The sequence below is a fragment of the Balaenoptera musculus genome, chromosome 1 (genome assembly GCF_009873245.2).
Source record: "Balaenoptera musculus isolate JJ_BM4_2016_0621 chromosome 1, mBalMus1.pri.v3, whole genome shotgun sequence".
Taxonomy (NCBI): domain Eukaryota; kingdom Metazoa; phylum Chordata; class Mammalia; order Artiodactyla; family Balaenopteridae; genus Balaenoptera; species Balaenoptera musculus.
Window position 1 is genome coordinate 9,340,778 of NC_045785.1, and position 25,787 is coordinate 9,366,564.

Consider the following 25,787-nt stretch of genomic DNA (forward strand, 5'->3'; position numbering starts at 1 on the left):
GGGCCACCCACCCACCCCATCCTCCTGAGGTCTTGGGAGGGGGCTGAGCTTTTTGATGCCCATCCTTAAGAAGCCAGAGCTGGAAAGGGCTTAGCGCCTCAACCAGGCCACACCACCATCTTACAGATGAGGAAACTGAGGCACAGAGAAGCTAGTGACCGCCCACAGTAAAGGAAGTGCGTGAGTGGAGGAGGGAGGACCTTTGGGGTGGGCCCAGGGCGGGGAGGGTTGAGACCCAGTGCTCCTGGGGCGGGGAAGGAGCACAGAGCTGGACGTGAGGAGCTCTCTGAGGCTCAGTTTTCTCATCTGTGACTTGGGAATAATAATAGTACCGACCTCACAGCACTGCAATGAGGAATCGGAGACAGTAACGCGTGCGAACAGCTCTGCACGGTGCAGACTTTCAGGATAAGGTGCTGCCGTTTCTGTCTCCTAGCGCCCTCACCCTCTCCCTCACCTTCGCCCACCCTGGCCTAGCTGCCCTGGCCCCCCGGCTGTGCCTGGAACACGCGGAGCACATCCTCCCTGGGGCTTCTGGCCCCACCTTGCTTTTCCCTTTTCCTTAGCTCCTGCTACCACCTCCCATTTTCCACTGTGCGTGTCTGTGTCTCCCCAACTAGAGCCCAGCTTCCTGGGCAGGGACTTGATCATGTTTGATGCTGAGCGCCCGGCACCTTCATGTTTGTTGAATGAATGAACGAACGTTTCCACCTTTGCCCCTGTCTTTCTCCACCACTAAATGGGAGGTCATCTGAGATAATCTCTAAGGTTCCTGCCAACCCTGAGCTGCTGCGCCTCAGTCCCACCCCCATTTCTGGGCCGTGTTTCCTGGTCATCGGCTCCCACGTGTCCCTCCAGCACCTGATACAGCTGCAGATCAGCTGGGCCAACCCTCCCTGTTCACAGGCTCCTACCTTTGAGCCTTTGCTGACCCCGCTCCTGCTTGCTGAGGAGCTGCCAGCTCCTGACAGGTCAAGGAGCCCCGTGACACTAGCAGTTCTGGGAAGGGCAGGGTCTCAGGAGTGGGATTCTATAAAGTGCTTGCAGCCTGGCCTGGCAGATAGTTGGTGCCTAATGAATATCCTGTTTTTTCCCTTCCTCTCCGAAGGGCCAAAGCTGAGAACCTGGAGGAGTGATGGACGCCACATTGTGGGAGAGGGTGCTGAGTTTGGGAGGCGCTTGGGGTCCTGGGTTTGTGTCGAGGGGAAGGGAAGCTTGGGTCCACAAGAGAAGGGAGGCAGGATAGGGGCGTCGGGGGTGTGGCTCTTCTGGTGTAGCCTTAGGTGCATTGCTTCACCTCTCAACCATCTGTGAAATGTTGGTGAGGAGTCTATCCGATGGTGGGTCCAACACGTACAGTCACTCCTGGGATGTAGAGGAAATGGAGCTGCAGACTCCGATGTGAAGCAGCTCTGAGGCCTATGGTGGATGAGCAGTGGGCCCTGTTGGCCCCTTGTGCACAGGCATCACTCAGCCTGCCACCAGCCAGGCCCTGGCATGGCCTTTGGGAAACCCCAGGAGGTGGGTTGCCTTCTTTCCATCTCTATTTCCCTGTCTGTGAAATGGGCACAATCAGATGTGCCTCACAAATTGGATGTTAGATGGGTCCTTCCTTCTCTCCTTCCTTCCTTCCTTCCTTCCCTCTCCCTCCCTCCTTCCTTTCATCTATCATCCTCTCTCCCTCTCTTTATCTGTCTGTCCATCCATCTATCCATCCATCCAGCCATCATCTATCTTCTCCAATCTCCCCCAACACGCACACACACACACATACACACACACATACTGGGTCACAGATTTCCCACCTGTTAAATGAGTGGTTAATGCTCATCAGTGATTTCCAAGTTTTTACTTGGGGATGCTGTATTTTGAAAGATTGGGTCTGCTAAGCATGCTGAGTGAATCCGGTACTACCCAATTCATTTCCTCATTTTAAAATGTCGGTCAGAGCTCCCCTGTGGGTGGGTGGAGTGTGGCTCTGAGCCTCCCTGACACCAGACAAAAGAACAGAAGCTTCCATAGCACCGAGTTTCCCAGAGGCTGCTCACCATGTTCTGGGCACCTGCAAGGACCCTCCGCTTGTACGGCTCCTTTGCTGACCTGAGGCCCGGCTCCTAGGGCTGTGCTCCAGCCTAGCCTCTGCTCTGGTGAGCAGGGCCGTGGAGGGAGTGACCTTTTGTCCCGCTCTGCAAGGGGCTTTCTGTTCCTCATTGTTTAGCCATGACAGGGCAGTGGTTTGGTTTTTTTTTTTTTTCCTGTCCAAGAGGATAAACAGGCCTCAAGATTGCCTGAAGGAGGGCTGACCTCCTCCACCGGCTGCCAGCAGCTTGGGCTGGAGTCAGAGCAGCCGGAGGAAGTGTAGGGAAGGGGATTCAGAGCGAGATTCAGACAGGAAAAGACCCTGGATGGGAGGCCGCCGGGCAGTGGCCTGGGGGCCCTGGGGGTCCAGCTGCCTGCCTTTGTCCCGGAACCCTTGCCCCGTGGGTGGAGAGACAGCCCAGACTTGGCCAAGGCAGGGCCCTTTCCCGTCAGGTCCTTCGGGCCCTGACAGGAAATCCTCCCCCAGGCAGGGCAGGCACCCTGGGCTGCACCACAGAGGGCTGCCCCGGCGAGGGGGGGGTGAGGGGGGGAGGAGTCCTCTCCCCACCAGGAGCTGCCGGGCCTGTGGCTCTCAGGGCCCACAGGAGTGAGGGTCTCCCCTCGTTACCCCTAGGGTAGTTGGGGGGAGGAAGCCCGCCATGTGCAGGGTCCTTGAGACCTGTGCTCGCCACCCTGGGGGGCAGGGGGCTCGAGGGAAGGAGGTGTGACCCCTCCCTGCCCTCAGGATGCTGTCTGGGGGGGGAAGCCTGCCGCCCGGGGTGCTCAGAGTGGAAGGCACAGCGGGCTGCAGGGGGACCAGGGTGGGGGGGGCAGTTAGGCCCTCCGTTGCAGGTAATGTGCAGTGGAATGATGGTGCGGAGGGGGCTGCAGGAAGCACGATCCTCTGGTTTCGGGGCTCCCCCAGCCTTTGATTGCTAGGTCTCCTCCACGTGCTCCCCCAGGTCATCTTGCTCTGGCCTGCGTGCTGCTCAGGTTTGCTCAGCAGTGGAGCATGGGAATCACTTGGGCAGGTTTTCTTTTTTTCTTTTCTTTTCTTTTCTTTCTTTTCTTTTCTCTTCTCTTCTCTTCTTTTTTCTTCTCTTTTCTTTTTTTTTTTTTTTAAATTAATTAATTAATTTTTTTTTTTTGGCTGTGTTGGGTCTTCGTTTCTGTGCGAGGGCTTTCTCTAGTTGTGGCGAGCGGGGGCCACTCTTCATCGCGGTGCGCGGGCCTCTCACTGTCGCGGCCTCTCTTGTTGCGGAGCACAGGCTCCAAACGCGCAGGCTCAGTAGTTGTGGCTCATGGGCCTAGTTGCTCTGCGGCATGTGGGATCCTCCCAGACCAGGGCTCGAACCCGCGTCCCCTGCATTGGCAGGCAGATTCTCAACCACTGCGCCACCAGGGAAGCCCCCTTTTCTTTTTTTTTAACAGTATAGCTTCCTGGGCCCACCCCCTGGGCTCCTGCCCCTTCCTTGCGGTGGGAGTGGGCATTATAATAGACCCCCCACCAGGGGCTTTGGACACAGGCAGTGACCCCCCACCCCCAGTAAGTGGGAGGAGCCCCGAGAAGGGGCTTTACTCCAGGAGCAAACAGGGAGGGAGGAAGTATCAGGACTGAGTGAGTGTGTGTGTGAGAATGTGTGTGTGTGTGTGAGAATGTGTGTGTGTCTGTGTGAATGTGTGTGTGAGTGTGTGAATGTGTGTGTGAGTGTGTGAATGTGTGTGTGTGTGGATGTGTGTGTGAGTGAGTGTGTGTGGGTGTGTGTGAGAATGTGTGTGTGTGTGCATGTGGGCGCAGCCATGGGCATATCAGCTTACAGTCCAGATGGGGATGGAAGTTACTTTTTAGGCTCTGGGTCATGCAGAATGGATCCCACTTCCCTTGCTGGCCTGCGTCTCTCCCAGCCTCCTTAGAGCTGCCTTCCTGGGGTTTGGCACCAGGCCTGGGGAGAGGGTGTGGGTGAGGGATGGGCCTCAGGGGCCGATCAGCATGGAGGGTGCACCCGTGTTAGGGCTTGGTGTCCCTGGTGCCCAGGTTGGACCCCTCCAGGAAATGATACTGTAATCAAGCCCACTGCTGAGGTGAGTGAGCCCTGAGCACCTAACTATCAATACACGCCGGGCTCTGGGGTGACAGCGAACCGTCAGCAGGCGGAGGAGGCAGCTCGGCCAAGGGCACAGGGGCAACAAGAGCCACAGATCGCTCCCCAGCCCCTGGGGGTCGTCCCCCTGATGCTTCCAGCTGTTGGCGCCGAGCTGTGTGCAGCCAGGGTAGGTCTGCCAGGCCGAGTGCGGCAGGCAGCTGGGTTTCCAGGCCCACTTGTCCTGGATGCAGGGACCAGCCAGGGGCCCACCTGCCCCTGGCTCCGGCAGTCATGCCTCCCTGGTGGTGCTGTGGAGGGGGAGGGGAAGGCCAAGTGACAGCCTGCCACCCTGCAGTCCATGCCCTCTGACCCCGCGGGTTGGGGGGGGACGCTCTGGAGCGTGAACAGTGTCACAGCATTGGTCCCACCTGAGGGCTGGGAGCCATTATGGGGCAACACCCAAGACAGCTGGAGATGGGTGCCCTGCTGGTATAGGGGATCTGTGCGGGGTGCAACTACATCCACTACGTGGGGCACCTGGAGCACATTGACCAGCTCCTGGCACCCCATAAGTGCTCCAGAAATATAACTATCGTCATCCACAAATATTCTTCTCCTGAGCCCAAACTCTGCCATGGGCCCCATGTTGGAAGCTGAGGGTCTAGAGGTGATGAGGTCGTCTTTTCTGCCCTTTGCATTGCAGACGTGTGTATGTGTGTGTGTCTGTGTGTGTTAAGTGCATGGGTATACGCACGTGTGCATGCAAATGTGCCTGCGAGGGTGGGAGGACAAGAAGGTACCCCATTTCAGCACAATGAGATGATCGTCAGGAGGGCATATTCAGTGTTTAGAGAGAGCCCAGAGCAGGAGGAACCTGAATCCGCCTGGGGGAGTCCGGGAAGGCTTCCCAGAGGAGGCAGCACTCAGCTGGAAGGACAAAGGGGTGATTACCAGGCGCAAGGGGGAAGGCGAGGCAACCTAGGCACGGCTGATTTGTGCTGAACTCCGCCGTTCGCTGTGGCCTTCTGGGAGGCTTTAAGGCCTCGCCTCTGCCCCATGTGGTGTGAGGAGCTGGCCCCCCACTCCGGCCAGCTGGTTCCGCGTCTCCGCCTGCAGACATGAGTGTGCTACACTGAGGGAGGAGGAGGAGGTGAAAGAAGGCAGGGACTATCCCTTCTTCTACCTCTACCCACCCCGCCACCAAAGGGAGAAGTCCCCATGTCAGTAGAGCCCCAGCAGGGAGAAGGCCAAACACTTGCAGGACGCAAGATGGGGATCTGGGCGTACAGCGTAGCAGGATCCACGGGTGGCCATGCTAATGGCTGTCCTCCCCTTCCCCATTCCAGGCTGTGTTTATCCCCTATGTCCCGGAGCCCGGAAGCTCGTGCCGGCTGCAAGAATACTACGACACAAAGGTCCAGATGTGCTGCAGCAAGTGTCCACCAGGTGAGGGCAGCCACTGGGGCCCTTGCCCTCAGCCTGGCTGGGTCCCTGTGGGCCGGTGCCTTGAAGGGAGTGGGTGTGTTATGGGGGTTAGTGGGTCAAGGTCATGGCCCTGGACTCTTACTGAGCTCCCACCGGTTCCATGAATCGACCCCCTGCTCCCTCTTGCTTCTGGGCCTTTGCACATGCTCTTCTCTCTGCTTGGTGCACTTCCCAACTCCTTTCCCCTGGTCCACTCCTGCTTATCACTTAGGCCTCTGATGTCTCCCTCCTCCAGGAAGCCTGCCAGCACTGCCTGGCCAGATCTGACTCCTCCTCTGCACTCCCACTGGCCCTTGGCATCCCCCAAGGCAGCAGCTCTTTTGACATTGTGTGATCCTGGCCTGGATCTCTTTTGTTGCCCCCACTGTGTGCTCCTCAGAACAGGGACTGTGGCTTGTTCTCTGCTGAATCCCCAGCACTCGGCACAATACCTGGCACATAGCAGGTGCTCAGTGCATATTTGACTGAATCAGTGACTGCTACCCATTTCACAGATGGTGGACCTGAGGCCTAATCCCAGTTGGGAGAGGCAGGTGGCCCAACACCTGGTGCTGTCCATCCATTCATTTGTTTATAATTTATTCCTATAATGTTTATAAAGCATTTGCTAAGTGTCAGGCACTGTTCTGAGTGCTGGGAATACAACAGAGAGCAGGGCAGACAAAATCCTCGCCCTCGTGGATTTTGCATTCTAACAGAAGCCTAGACAAATAAACCAGTAGAAGAAATAGACATATGGTCTGTGAAGGAAACAAGGCAGGGGAAGGCAGACAGAGACAGAGTAGAACATGCTGTTCTATATGGGGTGGTCATGGAAGGCCTTTCTGAGGAGCTGACACGTGGGCAGAGACATGCAGAAGGTGAGGGAGTGAGTTATGTAAACATACAGGGGGGGGAACAGCATGTGCAACGGCCCTGAGGTGTTAGCTTCTTTGGTGAACGTGGAGAACAGCGTGTGTCCTAGAGTGAGTAAGCAGGGACCATGGTAAGGAGCTTAGATTTTATTCTGCAGGATCCAGAAAGGCACTGAAGAGCTTTGAGCCTGAGATGTGGGCAGGCACATATGTACCTGTCACCTCCAATGGCCATTTTAAGAGACCCCAGGGGAAGTGACTCTTCTTTCTTCTGTTAACCGGTAGGGTCTCTGTAAGAAGTTACTAGATTAGCACAGCAGTGAAGGTGGCAGGATAAGAATGGGGACAGGCACTCAGAAGAGAAACTTCTTAAAGGTTTGCCTGGGTGTTCTCCCACCCCCTGGCACACCTTCTCTGGAGGCCTTCAGGAGTCCCATGGCCTCATCCTTGATGGGATACCAGGGATGACTACTACTGCCTTTTTTACCTTTCCCAGCTGGAGAATTTCAGCCAACTATAAAGAAGAAAGGAACCGGCAAACCAGTTCTAACTAAAGTGTTATTGACTAATAATAGGCGGTTCCAATGGTGGAATTCCAGGCACCTGAAAAGAGCAGAGAGGAAGATATTTTATGAGCACTACGGGGTTCAAAGATGGCGTGACAGCTGGTTCATGTTAGATGGGAAATGATGCAGAGTCGAAACTCCATCAAAGAGCCTTCCCAGCCAGGCCTCACAACTCTGGGGCTCTGGAGGACAAAGGATGAGCCCAGGGTCCCGGCAGAACCCCCCCAGCCCTCCCCTCCTCCGCTGAGACTCCTGGCCTTGCTTTCTCAGGCTACCACGTACATTCCTTATGCAACAAGACCTCAGACACCGTGTGTGACTCCTGCGAGAGCAGCACATACACCCGGCTCTGGAACTTGGTCCCCGCGTGCTTTAGCTGTAACTCCCGCTGCAGCTCTGGTGAGTCGGCCCAGAGTGAGGGCAAGTCCTGGGCATCCTCCCCTGGCCACCATGCACTCCGGCCCCTTTGCCTGGGAGCTGGCTGGGATTATCCCAGACCTTTGTTTTCATGCCCCAGGGCACAGGTACAGCTCTTTACTTTTTATCAGCGGCACTGTCATCCTCTGTCTCACTGAATCCTCTTTAATAGCCCCTTGGGGCAGGCAGGCCAAGGCAGCAGTGGGAAAATGGTGCCCGTTTTTAGAGTTGAGGACATTATGCTTGGGAAAGCGGGCATGCTCGTTCATGCTGCGATGGAGACTCTGTGTCCAGCAGTCTCTTGGCCCCGTCCTGAGGGCGGTTCAGCTGTCTGCTGGAGATCAGAGCTGTCTGGGGGGGGTGGGGCTGGGTGGGAAGACAGAGTGGGCGTGGCAGTGGGTGGGGCTAGTGGAGGCAGGAGTGACCCTCGGCTGTCTTCTCGCTCCTCTAGACCAGTTGGAAACTCAAGCCTGCACAACAAAACAGAACCGCATCTGCACCTGCAAGCCGGGCTGGTACTGCACCCTGGGAAGACAGGAGGGGTGCCGGCTGTGCGTGCCACTGCGCAAATGTGGCCCTGGCTTCGGCGTGGCCAGACCGGGTATGGGGCCAGGGCCAGAGGTCCTTGGGGACCCCCTTGGGCCTCTCCTTCCTTGGAACGTCGTCAGTGGTGGCCAGGTGCCTGGTACCCATCTGTCCAACCATCCCGATTCATTCTTCCCTCCAGCACTCCTGACCAGGCACCTCCTGTGTGCTAGGCCCTGGGGATCCAGAGGTGGATCAAATTAAGCCCCAGCCTACTGGAAAATCAGGTGGTGCCCCAGGAAGACACAGTCACTAGAATTAGTTAAGGACAGACCGCCCAGGTGTGTGTGTGTGTTTGTGTTAAAGGGGAGAGGTGCAGACCGAATTCCTCAGGCCCCTCATTCTTCCCTGAGGTCTCCAGTTCCCCTAGGGCCAAGGCGCACCTGTTCCATGGAATATCTGAGTTGGTGACAGTTTCTGATTTTTCTTGAAGGAACTGCAACATCAAATGTGGCGTGCGCTCCCTGTGCCCCAGGGACGTTCTCCAACACAATGTCATCCACGGACACTTGCAGGCCCCACCGGATGTGAGTGGCTGAATCCTCTGCTTCTGAAGGAACAAGGAGGGGCTGTCCCTGGGCGATCATGAGGCCTAGAGCACAGAACAGTGTGCCGCGGTGGCCGGAATCCCCCCAGTTACTCCCTCGGGTTGAGGCATTGCCGAGCCCTGTTCAGTGCCAGGACTGGTTTATCTGACAGTGGGTGGGTCCCTGAACAGGCAGCATGGTGAACAAGAGTTTTTGCCCTGGAAGTCAAGACTGGGTGGGGAGCATGGGGAAAGGTGGGGTGGGGACATAGGGGACATAAGTCTTGAAAGAGGGCGTGGCACACCAACCCCGCTCCCCTAACCCAGTTGCTGGGCCCCTTGCACACTGGCCCAGCTCCCACGAGTGAGCCCGGCTGCCCTGAGCCTTTCAGTCCCCTGCTGCCCCTGACCAAGCCTCCTCCTCCCCCAGCTGTAGCTCGGTGGCCGTCCGTGGCACCTCAGAGATGGATGCAGTCTGCACGTCTGTGCTCCCCACCCTGAAAGGGACCCCGGGCCCAGCCCTCACAAGATCCCAACACGTGGAGCCGACTCCAGGGCCCAGCACGGCTCCAAGCACCTCCGTCCGGCTCACGATGGTCCCAGGTCCTCCAAGTTACCCAGTTGAAGGGCGCAACACAGCAAACATCTCTTTTCCCATTGGTAAGTCACGAGGGGGCCCGTTCATCCTTCCTCCCTCTCTTCCTCCCTCCCTCCCTCCTGTCTTAGAGTCTTTTTTTTTTTTTTTTTTTTTTTTTTTTTTTTTTTAAAGATTTATTGATTGATTGATTGATTACTATGTTGGGTCTTCGTTTCTGTGCTAGGGCTTTCTCTAGTTGCGGCGAGCGGGGGCCACTCTTCATCGCGGTGCACGGGCCTCTCACTATCGTGGCCTCTCTTGTTGCGGAGCACAGGCTCCAGACGCGCAGGCTCAGTAGTTGTGGCTCACGGGCCTAGTTGCTCCGCGGCATGTGGGATCTTCCCAGACCAGGGCTCGAACCCGTGTGCCCTGCATTAGCAGGCAGATTCTCAACCACTGTGCCACCAGGGAAGCCCCTGTCTTAGAGTCTTACCAAGAGCTTGTTATGGGCTAGACCCTGTACGCCATCCTGGGATGTAGGTAGCGTTGAGACTTGCCTTCTTGCAAGACTTACTAATGCCAATAAGAATTACTGGGTGGGGAGAGGTAGGGTCAACGTTTTATGTGACAGTGGAGATGGTCTTCTGGTTGCCGTTTCTGACGAACCCATTAGGCTTTGACAGTGGGCTGGGCCAGGTCACCTCATGGGCTTCCCTTCTGGGGTTAGGACTACATCAGGCCAGAGGGCTCAAACTCATGGCCCTTGGGCTGAGCGTGGCCTACAGACACGTTTCGTTTGGTGCACGGATTTTGGTTTGTTTTGTAATCAAATTTGAGAGCCTCTGCACTGGCTTGCCCCTCGCCTGCGATGACCCCAGTCATCTTTGGTTGTCAGCTGACCTGCCTGGTCCCTGGTACATTTGAGTTTGCTTTTTGCAGCTGTTTTGAACTTCTCTTTTCGTTCTAGGACTGATTGTAGGTGTGACAGCATTGGGTCTGCTAGTAATAGTCCTGGTGAACTGTGTCATCATGACCCAGAAAAAAAGTAAGATTCCATCCTTCCTTCCTTCATCCGTCTATTTACACATCTGTTCAGGAAGCTTTTCTGGGGCACCCCTCTGAGTCCAGCACTGGGCACAGCCTTATGGGTCAGACAGAGCTGGGTATGGCAGTCCCTGTTCTTAGGAGCTTAGAGCCTGGGGCGGAAGGCACTTCCACTAACTTACCTACTAAAAGGCAAGATGCCCTCAGGGCTATCCAAGAGGGTAGGAGTCCAGGATTCTTGTCTGGGAATCCTGGGGGTTCAGGCCTTCTGGAGCAGGTGGCATCTGAGCTGGGCAAGATTTTGATGGAGACATGAGTGCAGGAAAGAAAGGGCATGCAAAGCAGGGGGCATGGTATGAGCAAAGGGGGCAGGCTGAAGAATGGTTGTGGGGGTGTTGAGGGCTGGCTGGAGAGTTGGGTATGGGGGCTTCTGTGTACCTTGTCTGATAGGTAATTGCTCCCCCGAGGACTGGGCCTACTCCGACTGCTTCTGCTTGGGCCCCGTGACCCCTCCTAGTTAGAACAGTTGTGACCTGAGGAAGTCACTCTCTCTGACTTGTCCCCTCTCTCCTCTTTGCAGAGAAGCCCTTCTGCCTGCACGGAGACGCCAAGGTGGTGAGTGCCCCTCCGCCTTCCCCCTCCTCCTCCCCTTGTCTTCTTCCTGCTGGGCTGGGTTGTCCCACGGGAAGCAGTGAATTCTCTAGGTTGGTCTGTCCAGCGTCAGGCAGTGTGCAGAGCCCTGGGAGGCTGAGAAAAGGCCAGCCAGGGTCTGTCGCTGGGGATAGTAAAGGTGACTTGAGTGTGAAAGGCCACATCAGGGAGCAGAGGGGTTAGTGGTGTCAGTGGCAAGCGTGTGGTCATGGACCCATGGTGTGACCTTGGACTGACATGAAATTGCTCATGGCTGTTTCCTCACCATTAAATGGGGACAGCGTCTCAGCCAGCTTGCAGGGCTGTGCCTTTCACCCAGCTGGCAACAGTTCTCAGCAGCTCCATCATGTTTACAAAGCACTTCCTCATGGAGCAGTGGTTTTCAAACTGTGTGCTAGGGTACCCAAGTGTTCCACAGAGGGTCCTGCCTCGGGGGTCATCTCTGGAGTTGAGGTTAAGACTAGGGGTCTGGGCCTGGGTCCTCCCCCAACTTCACCCTCTGATCATTTTTATGAAGTAGGGTCTGTGCAGGATTTTTGCTAGAAACAGAACACCAACATAGTATTTCATCAGTTCTCCATCAGGAAGGCATTTGGCTGCAAGTAACCAAAACCATTAGGGTGACTTAAAAGGGCGTTATATTCTGTCACACCACAAAGTTGAGGGGTTGATGGCTGCTGGAGCGGTTTGGTTGCATCCTTCTGTGAAGCCAGCAGGACCCCAGGCTCTGCCATCTTTGGTGTGTTGGCTTTTGTTCTCTTGCTTGTGGCCTGTGTCATAAGATGATGATCACCACTGCATAAGTGACCTCCAGATTTGAGGCAGGAAAAAGAGGGGAAATGGCCAGGACAGCCATGGTGCCTTTTACAGGAAATCAGACACTTTCCTAGAAGCCCTGGGTAGACTTCTCCTTTTGTCTCATTGGCCAGATGGTATCATGTGACAACCCTTAGCTGCAAGGGAGGCTGCAAAAGGGGGTGCTTTGCTTTCCTAGCCTTTATGGTAGAGGAGAACCAGGGAGAGGGCTTGGAAATGGGTGTGGGGTGAGCCAGTACATGGTGTCTGCTGCAGCCCTGCACCAGGTAGGCAGGGCAGGTTTTTATATCCAGTTCTACAGATGAGGAAACAAGAGTCCAAGGAGTTCCCGCCATGCCCCCCATCCTGCTGGGGCAGGGTTTCTCAACCCTGCCTGCTAATGCTTTGTCATGAGGGGCTGTCCTGTGCATTGTAGTCTGCTCAGCAATATCGCTGACCTCTCCCCACTAGATGCCAGTAGCACTGCCTCCCAGGAGTGAGAACCAAAATGTCTCCAGACATTGCCAAAGGGCCCCCGGAGGACAGGATCACCCCCGTTTGCAAACCACTGTGCTAGGGTGAAGCTCAGTCCTGGTGGCCCAGTGCCTGAGGTTTACACAGGGTTTTGGACTTGGTAGGGACCAGACTGATTTCATCTCCTGATTGTCCTGACAAGAAAAGAGGTACAGAGAGGGAAAATGACTTGCCCAAGGTCACACAGCAATATGTCTCTGGACTCCTGGCCCAGTGCTCTTTGACCTGCCCTACGGTATTTCAGCAGACAGAAACACTGGTTTGGGAGTTCAAACTATTTCCCATTTCCCCGGTGTGTGAATGCCACTCCTTCCTTTTTCTGGCTTCAGTTCAGTGACACTGACAGTTGCTGCCTGGTGGTCCATAGAGCAAGTGCGCTCTCTAAGCTCCACCCCGGCACCCAGCTGCCACTTTCTCTTTGCTGACTGAGTGTTTCCCAATACTGAGTGCAGTAAATCTGTCTCAGCTGTGGCCTGGAGCCCCCGCTTCCCCTTTTCCTTCACTGGGTTTTGTGTTCACTGAATGTGAGCGACTCCACTGCTGTTTGTTGAGTGCTGTTGCATGTAGAGCCCAGGGATGTGCTGGTAACTGGCCCTCCAGGTGGGAAAAAAAACCCCAAAACCCTGATTTGTGGAGTTCACTCATTTCTGTGTTATAAACGCTCCCACCATGGCCAATTTCAAGCTACTTACTGAATGTGGAGCCGGGAAGAAACACGCACAAGTCTGAGCTGGTTCCAGCGCCCCACTGGCTGAGCCCCGGGCCAGGCCCTGCATCCTCACACGCCCCCTGTGAGGTACACAGTGTGGTCATCCCTATTTCACAGATGAAGAAACTGAGACTCAGGGAGGTTCAGGTACCTGTGTTAAGGTTAGGCCACTTGGTGAGTGGCAGAGCCCAGGTTCGAAACTCAGTCTGAATCTGCAGGGCTTGTCTTTACCCACCGTCCTGTTCGCCCACTGCAGATGTTCAGAATTGTTCCAGGCACCCCCATCCCCAGCAGGGACTGCCCTCAGAGGTTGGTTCCCTTCCCAGGTGCCCTTCAGTCCCCGGGCTCCCAGCCCTGCCCTCACCCCCATGCTCAGCCTGCGCCCCACTCCGTTCCTCAGCCGGCTGGCAGTGGTCCTGCTAACGGCGGCCTAGTATAATGCTCCTGGCCCAGGTCACTGGGGTTGAAAGCACAGTGACTCAGCACTTCCCTGTCCCTCCTTGTAATGCCAAGGCACGGCAGGACGGTGGCTTCCCTTTGTTCAGAAAAGGCCAGCGTAACCACACGTGTGAGCTCACCCACAATCACAGCCACAGACACACTCACGCAGGCTCTCGTTTCATAAAGAGGGAGAATGTTCATGGGGGCCAGGCACGGTACTGAGCGTTGTTCAGTCTCACAGCCATGCTGTGACACAGGCAGTATGATTATTGCCCCAGTTTTACAGCCCAGGAATCTTGGGCTCAGAGAAGTTAAGTACCTTTCCCAAGGTCGCACAGCGAATGGGTGGCCTGAGACACAGACTTAGGAGTGCCTCTCTTCACCACCTCCAGCGCACAAGCTCATTGCACCATTCACAGACATGCACACATGCTCCCTCACACAGAGACACACGTGTGTGCACACTTCAGACACCCTAACACCTATACATACAGGTGTATGAATCTCAGGAACACACGCTCACATATGCAGACAGACACAGGCTCAGGCAGCGGCTTTGCCAGGGTCTCTGCTTCTGCCCATGGCGGGGCCAGGCTGGGAGGTGAGGAGGGCCGGCTGGGATCCTGTTTGTTCAGTGAGCCCGCTCAGGGCTTCCCCTTCCTGGGGTCCCAGCCCAAGGAACAGGACTCAATACATCTGCCCCACTCAGAGCCTTCCTGAACTTTGCGACTCGTGGCTTTTGGGGGAGGGAGGCAAGCTGTGACCTTTGGAGGTTTCTGTTCTGCCCGGCCCTAACCACCAGCAGAAAAGTGGGACGCAGGCTGAAAAGCCCCTTCTCTGGGGGGGGTGAAGAATGACATTTGGATGTTCCCCCTCCCCCTCCCTCTCCCCTGCCTGTCCAGGCTCCGAGCAGGGCTGGGGGTGGGGTCCAATACCAAGGTCAGACCATCTGAGTGAAGGTTCAGCATGAACTTGAAATGCCCTCCATTCCTCCAAAGCTGTGGGTGGTGAACCAAGGAGGTGGGACTGAGTGGGAAGCACGCAGCCCTGGTGCACTGAGCCAGAGTGTACACTGAGCCACGGACCCGCTGTGTGTTACTGAGCAGGGGACTCACCCTCGCTGGGCCTCCGTGGCCTCACGGGGACTGCTTGCAAAGGATCCTCCTGGCCTGGAGTGAGAGTCTGTGAGCTGACCTCGGGATACGCAAGGCTCAGGCAGGGCTGGGGGCTGCGGGGGGTTGGCACCTGTGTCCTTCCTGTGTTCTCCACCTGTGACCTCACCTCCCTGACCCTGCTAGACTGCATCCCTCCAGCACTTACTCGCCTCAGTTCTCATTCTACCCTGGACCCTCTCGTCCTGGGCAGGCCAGGGCAGTGGGTGAGAATGTGGCCCCCTTGTCTGTTTCTGGAATCCAGTGATCGCCCAGAACCCCAAGGCAAGGGCTTGTGCACCTGTTCAGTTGGTGCGGACAGGCAACCGCCTTGGAGTGAAATTTCCAGGGGTTCCCAGCACGGGTGTCGAAATGGGGCACCTTGTCTTGAGCCTCTGGGGCTGAAACCCCAAACACCCAGGAAGGGTGTGTAGGTTTTAGCCCAGATGCACCACGTCCTAACTCTGTGACCTTGGGCAAGTAACTCAACCTCTCTGGATCTCGGTTTCCGCATCTGCAAAGCGAGGATGACACTGGGCTGTTGGAAGGATCAGTATAGATAGTGTCTGGAGAGGCTTCAGCACAGTGCTTGGCATTGGATGGATTCAAGCGTCCGCTAATATTTTATTATTACTGTTGCTGGGATTTGTGTTTTATGAGAAAAAGATGGAGAGTCACAGAGCAGCTTGGGGAATGGAATCTGGAAAGTGTTGCCGAGACGGCAGGGCTGAGGGTCCTAAATGAGAGGACTGTCTACACTGGATTGACCGATTGAACACGAGGGCGAGCAGACGTTTTCTGTAAAGGTCCAGACAGCCAATACTGTAGGCTTTTTGGACCATCTGGTTTCTGTCATATCTCCTCAATCCTGCCATTGCAGTGTGAAAGCAGCCACAGACACAACATAAACAGATGGGCGTGGCTGTGTGCCAATAAAACCGTATTTATGGACACTGACATTTGAACTTCACATAACTTCCTGTCGCAAGATATTAGTCTTTAAATATTTTTTTCAACCATTTAAAAATGTAAAAATTATCCTTAGCTCGCAGCCTGTACGGAAACAGTGGCAGGCTGGACTTGGTCCGTGGCAGTAGTTTGCTGAGCCCTGATTTAACAAACCCTTGACCAGCGCTTACGATAGAACAGGCACTGTTTTGAGCACTTCACAAAAACTCAGCCATTTAATCTTCACAGTAACCCTAGGAGGTAGGTTGTTATTCTTTCCTTCATAGATGGAAAAACAGAGGCACAGAGAGGTTAAGTAACTTGTCCAAGGTTGCAGAGCTAGTGAGTGATGGAGTCATGATTTGCACGCATGTGGTCTGGTTCCAGAGTCCATGCCCTTGGCTGCTAGGCTGAGCCGCATCGCCCCGTGCTGCTGGGGTGACCTCAGGAAAGTCACTCTCCTTCTCTGGGCCTCTGCTTCCTTATGCAAAATGAGGGTGAAAATCCTGCCTCACCTCTAAGACTGTTTGGTGAACAGGGCCACATGGCCCCTGCCCTCTTAGGGCTCACACTCCAGCAGGGCAGCGATGCTAATCACAGAAGCCACAGAGAATCACACGTCCTAAAAGTGCTGTGTGTGGAGAGCATGTGCAGAAGTGCTGTGTAAACTGTGAAGTGCTGATGGTGGTGAGAGGGAAGAGGGGGCGAGGAGCCGGCTGATGGGCTGACTGCCCCCCCCCCCCGCCTCGTCTCCCCATCCAGCCGCATCTGCCAGCTGACAAGGCTCGAAGTGCCCCAGGCCTCGAGCAGCAGCACCTGCTGACCACGGCGCCAAGCTCCAGCAGCAGTTCCCTGGAGAGCTCGGCCAGCGCCACGGACAGGAGGGCGCCCTCCAGGCCCCAGCTGCAGGCGCCGGGCGTGGAGAAGGCCGGCGGGTCTGGGGAGGCCCCGGCCAGCTGCGGCAGCTCAGGTAAGAGGCGGGAGCCCCCCTGGCTTCCTCCCCTGCCCCCCACCCCAGTGTGTTTCTTCCTCATTTCTGTCTGAGCTGTATCTTCCTGGGCCTCCCCTGCAGGATGAGGCCTGAGCTCCTAGCAGGACACTGGAAGTTCTGCACCACCAGCCTGGGCCTCCCTCCAGCCTCCTGCCCTCTGCCCCCTCAGGTGCAGCTGAGCCACAAGCTTCTTTGTGTTCTTGGAACCCCCAAGTCCCTCCCACCTTTGCCCTGTGGGTTCTTGCGCCAGGAACACCCTTCCTTCTAGACCATCTCAGCTTATCCTTTGCGTCCCCAGTATCCAGGCAGGGAGTTTTCCTATATATTATAATACATATAATATATAATATGTAAAATAGCATATAACAATGTTATATAAATATTATATATCAATATATGAATAATACATTGATATTATATTAATGCTATATATGATATATGTAGCATAAAATATATATTAATATTGTATATATATAAATGTTATATTAATATATTAACTTATACATTAATGTTATATATAATATATATAGCATATAACATATTATATGTTAATATTATATGTCATAATTATATATTTATTGTATATTATGTATGTTGTTATATATTATATTGTTATATATTGTATTAGATAATATATTATTTTATTATTAATATATGATTAGAGTGTATATTATAATTATATTGTAATTATGTATTATATTATTTTTATAATATTAATACCTATTATATTTCCTCATCCTATCAGATGAGGAAACTGAGTCTCAGAGAGGTTAAACTGCTTATTCAAGGGCACAGCTGGTAAACAGAAGAGCCAGGAATCGCCCCTGGGCTCTCAGGGTCCAGAGTCGGCCTGGAAAGCTGAATGACTAAATGATGTCCCTGGGACTTCACTCACTGTGCCTGTAGTCTGGTCCCTTTGGGCCTGAGGCATCAGGACTGCGGATCCCACGTGGGGTCTGGAGAAGCCCATGCCCTGTTTACACAGTCTGCATTTAGCCCTGGACCTGGTCTGTGACCAGTGTCACCCCTGGTGGGCATCTGCAGTGCCCACATTGGAGGAGGCCCCCGCGGGGGTCCCCCAGAAAGCCTGGGGCTCCCTTGGGCGTGTTTTGTAGTGAGAGGCCAAGCCCGCTGGCCTGCATCTCCCTCTCTCACCTGGCGGCGCTGGCTGGCGGGTCAAGGAATGACCGTGGCCTTGGTTCATTCCCAGATGCCCTCCCAGCCGCTCTGGTGCCGTGAGACTCTGGGTAGGCTCCTTAACCCCGCCAAGCCTCAGTTTCCTGTCCTAGAGATGAGCATGGCAGCTCCTTGGCAGGGCTGCGACAGCATTCACTACCTGCCTCCTGACTCAGGCAGTGGACTGGGGCATCCCACTTCTAGTTTCCCATCATCACCCACCCTCATCAGTGTGCTGTCTTGTCAGTGCCCCCCACCCCAGCCTGAGAGCTCCCCAAGGAAGGGACTGGGTCAGTGCCTGGAACATAGCAGGTGGCCCTAAACGTTTGTCGAATGAATAAATGAGATCCAAATATAAAGCTCTTGGTCTTCTTCTACCTCTTAGATTCATCTTTCCGCTTTCTTTGCGACACCTCCTCCACATGCATCCTGGTGTGGCTTCCTCCTTGGGGAGCCCAGACCGTGTCTGCCCACCCCTCCTGCCCGCTGTCTCTTTTCTGTTCTTTCCGTGCCTGTCTGTCTGGCCTCTGCTCTCCCCTCCTCTCCGTCCCACCCGAGCACCTCTCCCCACTGTGCGAATGGGTAAACCTCAGGTCTGTGACCCCTCCTGGCCCCCCATCTGCCCCCGCAATGCCTCGTTCACAGTGTGCACGGCCTTGGTGACTCTGGGTGACATTTGGGTGCTGTGGAGGCACAGGGTGGAAAGTTCCTTCTGGCCCCATGATTTCAGCACCCCACCTCCACCCAGCCTGTTTGGGGCTGTTCTGAGCAGAGCAGCTCACCAGCTCCATCCTCCTCCCGGGCTTCCCTGGAGTCTGGAAACAAACTAGACTGGAAAACAAACAGCCAGTCCTCCCCGCAACCCTTGGACACTCAGGTCGCCATAGTAACAGCAGCAGCAACCATCCTTTTTGAGGGGCTATTCTGTGTCCGGCCCTTACATTGATCTCCTCAGCTTATCCACCATTTAGTCGCTCGCTAGTTAGGAAACTCAGATGCCCACAGGGCTGGGAGGGGAGGCGGGGCTGAACCTGTGCCCTGAAGCCCTTGCTGCCAGTCGCATTCAGGTCTGTGGGTCCTGCATAGCCCGCTCTCCCCCATCTGGCTCCCAAGGGAAGCTCTAAATCCAGATTTTTAAAATGTAAACTCCTGAATTTTAAATGTTGGCAGCCAATTCACTTAAAAACACTACCACCACCAAGAACAGAACACACCTGTGGGCTGGATTTTATTCATTCACATGTGTCCCTGTTATAGGCACTAGGGCCACAGCAGGGAACAGTCAGAAAGGCCCCACCCTTCTGGACTCAGGGCCTGGTGGGGGAGAACCCAATGAGGGACTCCGGAAATGGATTGCACAGTGGGCGGAGCTAGGGGCTCTGGAGATTATAGCAGAGGGAGGGACACAGGGAGTGATGGATGGGCGCGAGTGAACCTCCTTTAGAGAGGGAAGCCACGGAGACTTCTTGGAGGAGGTGGCCTCCAGGCTGAGGCCCAAGTAAAGGAAGGAGCGAGCTATGGGAATAGGGAAGAATGTTCCAGGCTGAGGGGGCAGCACGTTGCAGAGGCCCTGAGGCTTGGAGGGCTCAAGGAGCTGCAGGGAGGTGAGTATGGCTGGAGGGAACCCAGCCAGGATCTCAGAGCAGCAGGAGATGGGGTGGGGAGAAGGCAGGCACCAGGTTGTGCAGGGCCTCATAGGCCGTGGTGAGAACTGTGTTTGGAGCAGCCAAGAGAATGATCTGGCTCTGGGGCTGCTGGTGGAGAACAGACTGCAGAGGGGCCAGGTAGAAGCCAGGAGACAGGTGGAGACTGCACTAGTCCAGGGAGTGGATGGAGGTACAGGCGGTATGCAGGAGGTGGTGAACTTGAAGGCGGACCAGGTAGGAATTGCTGGTGCATTGGATGTGGGGTGTGAGAGAAAGATGGGTCCCAGGCTTTGGGACTGAGCATCTGGGTGGATGGCAGGCGTGTGAACTGAGATGGGAGGAGCAGTTTGGACGGGAGATGGGGGTGGAATCAAGTCGAGGTACAGAAGACCTGGTAGGATATATGGGCCCAGTGTGAACCCCGGCTTCACTGAGCCTGTCACCCCGTCTCTAGGAGCCATGCAGGCTCCGGAGATACGGCAGTGAACAGGGCAGAGTCGTCCTTGCCTCAAGGGGATGGAAAGGGTCATTAGACCCATTTCACAGCTGAGCACATGGAAGCTCCAAGAGTTTAAGTGACTTGGCCAAGTTTATGGAGGCAGAGCAGGGATCCAAACCCAGGATTGTCAGGCTGCGGAGCTCCGGGCATCCCAGCCTCAGTGATGAGGACAAACTATGCCCCCACCACACCCCATCCTGGAATCCCAGATTTATGAAATCTTAGAGGCAGCTCTATGTGGAAGGAAAAGATTTGCTGTGGCTGAAGGCAAGTTCAGGGTCAATGTTTAATTTCCATAAAGGAGCAATTTCCGAGCCCTTTGGTGTTGGTTCCTTGGCATAGAGATGACGGGCCAGTGACAGGGGTCTCGCCTTTTCATAGCTGGTGTGGCCAGGGCTGCTGATGCCTTGCTGCAGTTTCGGGAAGGTAATTCATCTTTACTGCTTCGCCAGTACCCTGTGATGTATCCTTCCTGTCCTGGCTCACTGCTCCGGTTCTTTGTGGGCAGTGTGTTTTGTTCTTGGAACACCTTCACTTGCTTTATATAGTTGTCTCCTCTCATCTATGGGGGGACTTGGGTGGGGTATTCTTATTGGACAGGTGAAGACACTGAGGCACACAAAGGTTTACGGGACTTGCCCAAGATTACCCAGCAAAGCGGAGCTAGAACAAGGGCCTCTTGGCTCCTGGCCCAGTGCTCTTTCCCCGCATGTCTTAATCTGCCTCTCGGGCAGGAGGCAGGCTGTGAAGACACCCCCCACTCCAAGGCCCCAGCTGACCACTTTCTCCTGTCTTGTGTTTAGCAGAGGCATCGTCTGGTGGCCACGGGACCCAGGTCAATGTCACCTGCATCGTCAACGTTTGCAGCAGCTCTGACCACAGCTCTCAATGCCCCTCCCAGGCCAGCTCCACGAGGGACACAGACACCAGCCCCTCCGGCTCCCCGAAAGATGAGCAGGTCCCCTTCTCCAAGGAGGAATGCCCTTTCCAGTCCCAGCCGGGGGCTCCAGAGACTCTGCTGCAGAGCCCAGAGGAGAAGCCCCTGCCCCTCGGTGTGCCTGATGCCGGGATGAAGCCCAGCTAACCAGTCTGGCGTGGGCTGTGTCACAGCCAGGGTGGGACCAACCCCTGGTCTTTCTAGGCCCCTCCCCCGCAGGACTCTGACTCTTTCTGGGCCAAATTCCTTTAGCGGCTTCCACGGCCTCAGCCTTCCTCTCACCTGCAGGCAGAACGAGGCAGGGAGAGTCATGGTGTGTCCTGTCATGGTGTGTGTCTCTCTTGAAAGGCTGGTGGACACGGAGGTGCTGGGCAGCCTGGGACAAATCCCCTGCCTCTCTGAGAGCTGCCCCCTCCAGCCGGTCCTGCATGCTTGGTTCCTGGAGCCCTTGTCATTTTTGGTTTTTATTTTTCTTTTAACCCCTGGGCTCTACCCGGCTCTGGCTTCCTGCTGGGGAGGAGGGATGCTGCATGCATCATCCTTGGAGAAGGGGCAGTGGGGAAAGAGCAGGGCTGTAGCCTGAATGTGAGACTGCAGGATGGTCCCAGTGGGGGTAGTAGGGGTGGGTGTCATCAATCAGATGGTTCTGTGCAGGGAGCGGGTGGCAACCCCTGTAGGGGACAGGAGTCCCCCAGGTTAGCTCAGGACTTTTGGAAGCACCACCTCCAAATCCACTCCTGCTAGCTCCATCTTGTACCATGGGGTGAAAACCAGATTCCCAGAGCGCCCAGGCGGGCAGCCTGAATGAGGGCTGTGACCTGGTTAAGATGGCAAACCTCTAACCGGAAATCTTCTAGTTTTAACATGTGGCAATTAAAAAAAATATCCAGTTTTAACATGCGGCAATTAAAAAACAAAAAAACAAAAAAACCCATTAGCTACCTTGGGGATAAACAAGCCAATAGTGTTAACAAAGCCAGACTCAGAGTTTGTATCCTCTGCCTTTGACCTTCACTCCCATTTACCCCCAGTTTGAGCTTCCCCTCCCCCACTGTCTGGTGTGGAGCTCCAAGGCCACACCTTTTCCTATCAGGGAATTTCAGGAACTGGAGATGACTGAGGCCCTGAAGCCATCTCCTCCTACCTCAGCCTGGACCTTCCTCCTTTGCCTCCCAAGGGGGTGCTCCTGTTTCTCCCAACCCACTCCCTCTGTTCTTGGAGTCCCAGGTCCCAGTGGAGCCTCGGAGCCACTTTGGTACTGTGGCCGCCGAGATCCTGAGTGGTCGTGAGATGCTGAGAGCCAGTCCTGTGTCTGCGTGTCTGTGTTGTGTGTTGTGGTTCTGTGTAGCCCATGTTGTCAGATCAAATGGCCTGCCAGAAGCAGCCGAAGCTAACACTTTTGCCGAGGGATTCTTCCCCATTAAGGAGTCAGCCCACTCCCCCCAAACGCATGCCCAGGCCCTGTAGACAGTGGACAAGTGTGGCCTTAACCGGATTCTGGAAGGAAGGGGGATGGGGGCCTCCTTGAGAAGACTGTTGGGTTCCTGATGCTTGGATCCCTTGTTGAAAAATTCCACTGGACTTGAACTTGGCAGCTGAACTTTTGGAGGGTAGGAGAAGCCCAGCCATTACCATGGAGTGAAGAAAGGCTTCCCACTCTGGAATCAAGACGTCCCTCTGCCTGGGCTGGCCAGGGTCTCCAACCTCATTGGACCCTTTACGGCCGTGGAGCACTTCTGCCCCCTGGTGGACTGTCCTGGGAGGACCTCGGGCCTCATTGTCATCACCCCAGCAGAACAGGGATGAATTGGAAGGAGACTCTTTCTGCGTGTGGCCTCATGTTGTTACCAGAATTGCCACCAGACCCTTGGTCAAAACCCACCAACCCCTCCCTTGAACAGGAACTAACATACGCCTTTAAGTCGCAGGGTCTGGACACAAAGAAAGAAGCTATAGGAAGAGGGAAACAAAAACTGGATAGGACCAGCTGAAACCAAGATGGCGATGAATCTGACCTCTAGGAGACCCTGAGTCTCATTCTACACTGATTTTACTACATTAGCTACTAAATGACACACCTACAATGGCTGTGACCGGAAGTCACTGACCAAAAAAGGACAGAAAAGGGATGGCACCCCATTTCTAGGAAAACCCTGCCTCTTTCCCAGAAAAGTAATGCATTTGCCTCCCCATCATTCGTCTCACTCTAACCCCCATTGTCCTTACTCCTTAAAAGCAAATCCCTCTCACCATGAAGGCGAGAAGTGCATTTGTGAACTAAGTTCCTGCTTCTCCATTCCCTGGCCATTGAATAAATCGCGCGCTGCTCTAATCTCAGCTTCGGTTTTGTTTTTGGCTGTGCGAACCCGAATGGAAAAAGAACCTTCCCTGCCAAGGCAGGGGGCCTCAGCCAGGCTAGGGCCTAAGTGGGGGGTCCATTGGACCTAATTTGGTAACGGTTTTGCAGCTTGTGGGCTTGTGTTGATCCCAAGACAAGGAGAGTTTTCACTGTATGTATCCCAGACAGCATTCCTGCTTATAAGTAAACCTTTCGTTTGTTTTACACATTGACTGCCTGGCTCTGTCTTCAGGTCCGAGCTGGGGTATGTCCATGGTCCTAGTGCCTGACACCAGTGTGAGGGGGAGAATGGCTCATGGCCACTGGAGTCTGACAAGTCCAGGCTGTGGCGGGACCCCAGAAGCACCCGCATTACAGCTGAGAGCCGGGCTGTGCCCTCGGGCCTGTGAACAGTGGGAAGGCAGCTCTTTGTCCAGAGCCACCCAGCTGGCCTCCAAAGATGCCCTCATCACATGGCCCGTCCATCACCTTGGTCTCCTGGGCCCTCTCAGGGTTGCGGTGGTCTCTGCAGGTCTGCTTGCTCATGTGCTGCCCCTCCTCACTCAGGGGAACAAGACTGGCCTCCAGGAGGCCCCAATCTCGGAGACACCTATGAGGCCCATCACTGCGTGCTCAGACTGTAAGCAGGTAAGTTAGGGGGTCCTTGGAGAAAGAGAACCAGGGATGGCTTTCTTTTTTTTTTTTAATTAATTAATGAATTAATTTTTGGCTGCGTTGGGTCTTCGTTGCTGCATGTGGGCTTTCTCTAGTTGTGGCGAGCGGGGGCTACTCCTCATTGCGGTGCGCAGGCTTCTCATTACGGTGGCTTCACTTTGTTGAGGAACACGGGCTCTAGACACGTGGGCTTCAGTAGTTGTGGCACGCAGGCTCTAGAGCGCAGGCTCAGTAGTTGTGGCGCACGGGCTTAGCTGCTCTGCGGCATGTGGGATCTTCCCGGACCAAGGCTCGAACCCGTGTCCCCTGCATTGGCAGGCGGATTCTTTTTTTTTTTTTTTTTTTTTATGTTTATTATTCCAAGAGACATTCCTCTTTTCTTTCTTTTCAATGAAACTCTGAGATTTTTTATGGTGGCAAGGTGTGTATAGCTGGGTCTATGCCTAAATTTTTTTTTTTAATTTATTTATTTATGGCTGTGTTGGGTCTTCGTTTCTGTGCGAGGGCCCTCTCCAGTTGTGGCAAGCGGGGGCCACTCTTCATCGCGGTGGGCGGGCCTCTCACTATCGCGGCCTCTCTTGTTGCGGAGCACAGGCTCCGGACGCGCAGGCTCAGCAATTGTGGCTCACGGGCCCAGTTGCTCCGCGGCATGTGGGATCTTCCCAGACCAGGGCTCGAACCCGTGTCCTCTGCACCGGCAGGCAGACTCTCAACCACTGCGCCACCAGGGAAGCCCGGCAGGCGGATTCTTAACCACTGTGCCACCAGGGAAGTCCGGGATGGCTTTCTTGACAGAAGAGAAGCCATTTTTGGCTTAAGCTGTTTTGTGACCTAAACCTGGCCACAATGCTTGCCCTTGAACAGGTCTCAGTAATCAATGATCTTGAGCAAAGGAATGAAGAAACAAACAACAATCGGGCAAGAGAAGTAACAATAGCAAAGATAATGTATCAGTTGTAAAGACTCCCAGTTCTGTTTCAATGGTGAAGATTAGCCTGATGCAGTCAACCACCAGATCAACTGGGACCTGAGGGATGAGGATGTTGACCTTTTCTGACCCTCGTGACTTCAATCAACTAAAGCTTGGACTCTGCCTGCTGCCCAAGCCCCTTCATGTATATGCATGTACACTTAACTTAAAACTTCCCCAATTTTGCTGTTCGGGAAGACATTGCTTTGGGAGAGATCCCTGGTGTGCTCCTGACTTAACTGCAAGTAATCATAAATCCTTCCTTCTCTTGATCTTCGGCTTGTTCAACACCCACCAAGAGGCAAACCCAGTTTTTGGGTAACAAGATGAGCACAGCGGCTCTGGGAGCAGAGGAAGACCCCAGCCACAGCCAGGGGATCAGGGGAAGGGTTCTGGAGGTGACCTATAACCTGTTCCTAAGGCATGAGCAGGAGTTCTCCAGAATAAAGGATTGGGAGGAGGTTGCAGGCAAAGGGGTTTCCTCATGTTAAGGCCTGAATGGAAGAGAGACCCTGGCCCCTGAATTCACTCAGACTCCTTCCCTGTTTTCTGTCACTCCCTCACCGGACCCATCTTTACTCTTGGTGATTTCCCGGGCCTCCTCTTGATGCCAAAAACTCAGCCTCTGTGCACCGGTGCCAAATCGAGTCTCGGAGACAGAGTTTTGGGTGAAGTTGAAAAGAATAGCTTTATTGCTTTGCCAGGGAAAGGGGGACATAGTGGGCCTGTGCCCTCAAAAACAGTGTGTCCCTACCTGGCATGGGGAGGGGGATTTGGTGAGGAGTTTTACAGCAATGGTTTAAGGGTGGGGTTGCCAAACCATGACCTTCTCTGGAATGAAGAATGCTTCATCAAGCAGTTAACACCTTCCATTTGTTGGAGGTTTTAGTTCTGCAGAAGAGCTCAAAGCTATTGCTATGTGTATCCCTTCAGGTGGAACCAGGACCCTGCCCCAAGGCTGCACTAGTGTTTCTTGACTGCTCCTCCCTTGTCTCTGCACCCCCTCCCTTCCCTGATTAGCAACTGTTCGAATCTGCCCCTTGGGACTCAGGGAAGGTCATGGAGGCTGGAGTCTGTTCCCTACAATCAAGAAACAGGGGACACAGAAA

The 25,787-nt window shown here is 54.6% G+C and overlaps 1 protein-coding gene across 2 annotated transcripts in view; it reads left to right on the forward strand.

Annotated features, from left to right (window-relative positions):
• The window catches only part of TNFRSF1B (TNF receptor superfamily member 1B), a 34,896-nt gene extending 13,319 nt beyond the window's left edge, over positions 1-21,577 (forward strand). The window contains exons 2-10 of one of the 2 annotated variants that reach the window (XM_036872532.1): positions 5,510-5,609; positions 7,339-7,467; positions 7,937-8,086; positions 8,504-8,597; positions 9,027-9,256; positions 10,141-10,218; positions 10,798-10,832; positions 16,209-16,416; positions 20,562-21,577. In XM_036872532.1, coding sequence (XP_036728427.1) covers positions 5,510-5,609; positions 7,339-7,467; positions 7,937-8,086; positions 8,504-8,597; positions 9,027-9,256; positions 10,141-10,218; positions 10,798-10,832; positions 16,209-16,416; positions 20,562-20,842 — 1,305 coding nt within the window. In that variant the 3' untranslated portion in view covers positions 20,843-21,577. The remainder of the gene's footprint in view (positions 1-5,509; positions 5,610-7,338; positions 7,468-7,936; positions 8,087-8,503; positions 8,598-9,026; positions 9,257-10,140; positions 10,219-10,797; positions 10,833-16,208; positions 16,417-20,561) is intronic. The other variant, XM_036872543.1, reaches the window with a different exon arrangement.
• The last annotated feature ends 4,210 nt before the right edge of the window (positions 21,578-25,787 follow it).